At 42.3% G+C, this 6,000-nt stretch overlaps 1 protein-coding gene across 2 annotated transcripts in view; it reads right to left on the bottom strand.

Annotated features, from left to right (window-relative positions):
* The window catches only part of LOC128666720 (oocyte zinc finger protein XlCOF7.1), a 136,058-nt gene extending 135,056 nt beyond the window's left edge, over nt 1-1,002 (bottom strand). For both annotated transcript variants that reach the window (XM_053721464.1, XM_053721463.1), the window contains exon 1: nt 878-1,002. In XM_053721464.1, coding sequence (XP_053577439.1) covers nt 878-955 — 78 coding nt within the window. In that variant the 5' untranslated portion in view covers nt 956-1,002. The remainder of the gene's footprint in view (nt 1-877) is intronic.
* Nucleotides 1,003-6,000: the final 4,998 nt, after the last annotated feature.

A 6,000-nucleotide genomic window follows, 5' to 3' on the forward strand; every position in this document is an offset into this window, starting at 1 on the left:
TTGGGAGGAACAGAGTACTGGGTTCCCAGGCAGACACTGCAGGCACACAGAGTCCAGTAATATGAAACCATCAGCAGCTAGACTTTATGTACACGGTTAGTAAGGGAAACTAACAGCAACACTGGCTCCTCAGAGACCCAGCAAACGGCGCAGGGAGTGAACATGGTTGGCATTAATCCTCCTATTATAGGCACAGCTGTTCCCCTGCTAACCAAGGGAGGTGCAGATCCCGTTTTTTTATTGACCATATGAAAAGTGCACGGCATACTACACACTCGCCAGTCTCCCCCTTGACACGCCCACTCCTCACCACCAAAGCATTGGCTTCTCTTTCACCCTGTTACATTTATTAACAGTTTCTCTAAGCCACACCCATAGCTTTAGATTGTTCCTCACCCCTGAAGAGTAAGCACTGTACAAACAACTTGGCCTTAAAATGATCAAGTCAAATTTTATCCGGTGCTGGTGGAGGCCAGCAGCAGAAAGTGGCAGGGAACCTTGAGACTCCAGACCAAGCCGCACCCTGGTGCCTGGGTTTGTCGAACACTGTGAAAAGAGGTTCCTTGGGTGCTATAGTACTGCAAGGTAGCCATTGGGAACTAATGTTCTATTTATTTTGTTTTGGGTATTAAGCAGGGGGACGCTTGGGTTTTGGGGGGGGGGGATCTTGGGTACTGTGGTAGTTTAGTTTTACACTGAAGGATTGTACATAGACCCCTGAAAGCTGGGGAGGTGCAGTGGAAAGGTGTTCAGGGGCCCATAGGGGCTAGGGGGGCTGAGGGAGGTTTTGCACTTGAGGGTTGTGCTGGGGAGGGGGTATGCAGGTGGCTAAGCTGACGTTAGCGATACAGGTCTGGTGATCAGAAGCAGTTCTCACCTCTCCGGTCAGCAGACAGATAATACCCAGGGCTTGACTCAGGAACTGCTCTGCCATCTGCTTCCTATATTTATTCATCTTGTTTATTGCCAGTGACTGAGTCAGATGCTATAAATGTGACACCTGCAAGAAGAAAGGAAGACGTTAGCATGAGGGATGGGAAAGACTCAAAGCTCTTCCTGTATTTATATTATGGTAACAAGATAATTATGTGATATTAAATATGTTTATATCAGTTATGTACAACCTTAGACTACACCAGCTGCACGTCAAGCAGATAGCAAACACACAGTGACAAAATGTGACATTTCTATATACTGCATGTTTGCCAAACGTCCTGAGGAGACACATTTGTTTAATATTTTAAAGCCAGCAAACATCATGAGAAGCAGGAGGGTGACTGTATACAGTAAAGCTTGATTCATGAGAAGCAGAAGGGTGACTGTATACAGTAGAGATTGATTCATGAGAAGCAGAAGGGTGACTGTATACTGTAGAGCTTGATTCATGAGAAGCAGAAGGGTGACTGTATACTGTAGAGCTTGATTCATGAGAAGCAGAAGGTGACTGTATAAAGGAGAGCTTGATTCATGAGAAGCAGAAGGGTGACTGTATAAAGGAGAGCTTGATTCATGAGAAGCAGAAGGGTGACTGTTCACCCTAGAGCTTGATTCATGAGAAGCAGAAGGGTGACTGTATAAAGGAGAGCTTGATTCATGAGAAGCAGAAGGTGACTGTATAAAGGAGAGCTTGATTCATGAGAAGCAGAAGAGTGACTGTATAAAGGAGAGCTTGATTCATGAGAAGCAGAAGGGTGACTGTTCACCCTAGAGCTTGATTCATGAGAAGCAGAAGGGTGACTGTATAAAGGAGAGCTTGATTCATGAGAAGCAGAAGGTGACTGTTCACCGTAGAGCTTGATTCATGAGAAGCAGAAGGGTGACTGTATACAGTAGAGCTTGATTCATGAGAAGCAGAAGGTGACTGTATACAGTAGAGCTTGATTCATGAGCAGCAGAAGGGTGACTGTATACAGTAGAGCTTGATTCATGAGCAGCAGAAGGTGACTGTATACAGTAGAGCTTGATTCATGAAAAGCAGAAGGGTGACTGTATACAGTAGAGCTTGATTCATGAGAAGCAAAAGGTGACTGTATACAGTAGAGCTTGATTCATGAGAAGCAGACAGTGACTGTATACAGATGAGCTTGATTCATAAGAAGCAGAAGGGTGACTGTATACAGTAGAGCTTGATTCATGAGAAGCAGAAGGGTGACTGTATACAGTAGAGCTTGATTCATGAGAAGCAGAAGGGTGACTGTATACAGTAGAGCTTGATTCATGAGAAGCAGAAGGGTGACTGTATACAGTAGAGCTTGATTCATGAGAAGCAGAAGGGTGACTGTATACAGTAGAGCTTGATTCATGATAAGCAGAAGGGTGACTGCATACAGTAGAGCTTGATTCATGATAAGCAGAAGGGTGACTGTATACAGTATAGCTTGATTCATGATAAGCAGAAGGGTGACTGTATACAGTAGAGCTTGATTCATGAGAAGCAGAAGGGTGACTGTATACAGTAGAGCTTGATTCATGATAAGCAGAAGGGTGACTGTATACAGTAAAGCTTGACTCATGAGAAGCAGAAGGTGACTGTATACAGTAGAGCTTGATTCATGAGAAGCGGAAGGTGACTGTATACAGTAGAGCTTGATTCATGAGAAGCGGAAGGGTGACTTTATCCAGTAGAGCTTGATTCATGAGAAGCAGAAAGGTGACTGTATACAGTAGAGCTTGATTCATGAGAAGCAGAAGGGTGACTTTATCCTGTAGAGCTTGATTCATGATAAGCAGAAGGGTGACTGTATACAGTAGAGCTTGATTCATGAGAAGCGGAAGGTGACTGTATACCATAGAGCTTGATTCATGATAAGCGGAAGGTGACTGTATACCATAGAGCTTGATTCATGATAAGCGGAAGGTGACTGTATACAGGTGAGCTTGATTCATGATAAGCAGAAGGGTGACTGTATACAGTAGAGCTTGATTCATGAGAAGCAGAAGGTGACTGTATAAAGGAGAGCTTGATTCATGAGAAGCAGAAGGTGACTGTATAAAGGAGAGCTTGATTCATGAGAAGCGGAAGGTGACTGTATACAGTAGAGCTTGATTCATGATAAGCTGAAGGTGACTGTATACAGTCGAGCTTGATTCATGAGAAGCGGAAGGTGACTGTATACAGTAGAGCTTGATTCATGAGAAGCAGAAGGGTGACTGTATACAGTAGAGCTTGATTCATGAGAAGCAGAAGGGTGACTGTATACAGTAGAGCTTGATTGATGAGAAGCAGAAGGGTGACTGTATACAATAGAGCTTGATTCATGAGAAGCAGAAGGGTGACTGTATACTGTAGAGCTTGATTCATAATAAGCAGAAGGGTGACTGTATACAGTAGAGCTTGATTCATGAGAAGCAGAAGGGTGACTGTATACTGTAGAGCTTGATTCATGAGAAGCAGAAGGTGACTGTATACAGTAGAGCTTGATTCATGAGAAGCAGAAGGGTGACTGTATACAGTAGAGCTTGATTCATGAGAAGCAGAAGGGTGACTGTATACAGTAGAGCTTGATTCATGAGAAGAAGAAGGTGACTGTATACAGTAGAGCTTGATTCATGAGAAGCAGAAGATGACTGTATACTGTAGAGCTTGTTTAATTAGAAACAGAAGGGTAAATGTATAAAGTAGAGCTTGATTCGTGATTAGCAGAAGTGTGACTGTATACAGTAGAGCTTGAATCATGAGAAGCAGAAGGGTGACTGTATACAGTAGAGCTTGAATCATGAGAAGCAGAAGGTGACTGTATACAGGAGAGCTTGATTCATGAGAAGCAGACAGTGACTGTATACTGTAGAGCTTGATTCATGAGAAGCAGAGGGTGACTGTATAAAGGAGAGCTTGATTCATGAGAAGCAGAAAGGTGACTGTATACTGTAGAGCTTGATTCATGAGAAGCAGAAGGGTGACTGTATAAAGGAGAGCTTGATTCATGAGAAGCAGAAGGTGACTGTATAAAGTAGAGCTTGATTCATGAGAAGCAGAAGGTGACTGTTCATCGTAGAGCTTGATTCATGAGAAGCAGAAGGGTGACTGTATACTGTAGAGCTTGATTCATGAGAAGCAGAAGGTGACTGTATACAGTAGAGCTTGATTCATAAGAAGCAGAAGGGTGACTGTATACAGTAGAGCTTGATTCATGAGAAGCAGAAGGGTGACTGTATACAGTAGAGCTTGATTCATGAGAAGCAGAGGGGTGACTGTATACAGTAGAGCTTGATTCATGAGAAGCAGAAGGGTGACTGTATACAGTAGAGCTTGATTCATGAGAAGCAGAAGGGTGACTGTATACAGTAGAGCTTGATTCATGAGAAGCAGAAGGGTGACTGTATACAGTAGAGCTTGATTCATGAGAAGCAGAAGGGTGACTGTATACAGGAGAGCTTGATTCATGAGAAGCAGAAGGGTGACTGTATACAGTAGAGCTTGATTCATGAGAAGCAGAAGGGTGACTGTATACAGTAGTGCTTGATTCATGATAAGCAGAAGGGTGACTGTATACAGTAGTGCTTGATTCATGAGAAGCGGAAGGTGACTGTATACAGTAGAGCTTGATTCATGAGGAGAAGGTGACAGTATACAGTAGAGCTTGATTCATGAGTAGCAGAAGATGACTGTATATAGGAGAGCTTGATTCATGAGAAGCAGAAGGGTGACTGTATAAAGGAAGAGTTTGATTCATGAGAAGCGGAAGGTGACTGTATACAGTAGAGCTTGATTCATGAGAAGCACAAGGTGACTGTATACAGTAGAGCTTGATTCATGAGAAGCAGAAGGGTGACTTTATCCAGTAGAGCTTGATTCATGAGAAGCAGAAGGGTGACTGTATACAGTAGAGTTTGATTCATGAGAAGCGGAAGGTGACTGTATACAGTAGAGCAGGGGTCCCCAACCTTTTCGGACCTCAGGGACCACTAAACTTGCAATTTTGAATCCCGTGGACCACTAACATGATTTTTTTTTAAAAAAGGTACAAACCTCGATTATGTATGTATGTGTATATATAATATACACATACGTTACATAACAAGTATAACCATAGCTAATTTTACATTATGTATATATTTGCACCTTTTTAAGAATTATTTTTTGGAATTAACTAACTGAATGACAGAACTTAGAGAATACTTCCAAATGACAGATGAAGGGTGAGTGCCAACTTTTGAGCTGGAAACAGAGAGGCAGAAAGTGGGGGAAAAAGAATTATGCTTAAAAGGACCACAAGATTTCCAAGTTACCTCCCAGTGAGGAATTATTCAAAACTGCTTATGATCATGGACAGACATTGGAGTAATAAGTTAAGTTTATATCAGAAAGCTGAAGCTCTCAATATGGATGTAAACAATGACTGATGTTACTGGCAATTACTATAATACTGGTGAGATATGGCTGATCTGCTGGATGGCAATTACTGGAAGGACTTGTGCGCGGGAAAATTATTGAATGAAAAATAATTCATATTAAATAAAAAAAAAAAAAAAAGAAGATGGAGGAGAGGAAGACAAACATTGATGTAAGTCCATCTGAAAGAATTAGGAAAACTACTACAAAGACACAGGTAAAGGGAAGAAAATAAATCAAATATGAGAATTTTTTTATTTATTTATATATATACTTTAATTCCACTATTTCAAGCCAAGACTATACCAACCTCTGCTGGCTTTAGAATGGAAGTATCTTCTTCTGAGCAGTGCGCTGGGCGGGAGGAGTTAAAAATACAATCTAGCTACGCAAGTTGTGCAGTACTACGCAACATGCGTAGTGAGATTGTAATTTAACTCCTCCACAGTCGGTTTTCACTGATGTCCAGCCAGGCACTGTAGGGAGTTGACGCGATGGGGGTGACACCATCAGAGTAGATTCATTCCTGCTTGATGGTGTCAAGGACCACCAACATCTTTTCGTGGACCACCAGTGGTCCATGGACCACTGGTTGGCGACCGCTGCAGTAGAGCTTGATTCATGAGAAGCACAAAGTGACTGTATACAGTAGAGCTTGAATCATGAGA

Source organism: Bombina bombina, chromosome 7, assembly GCF_027579735.1.
Source record: "Bombina bombina isolate aBomBom1 chromosome 7, aBomBom1.pri, whole genome shotgun sequence".
NCBI classification, from domain to species: domain Eukaryota; kingdom Metazoa; phylum Chordata; class Amphibia; order Anura; family Bombinatoridae; genus Bombina; species Bombina bombina.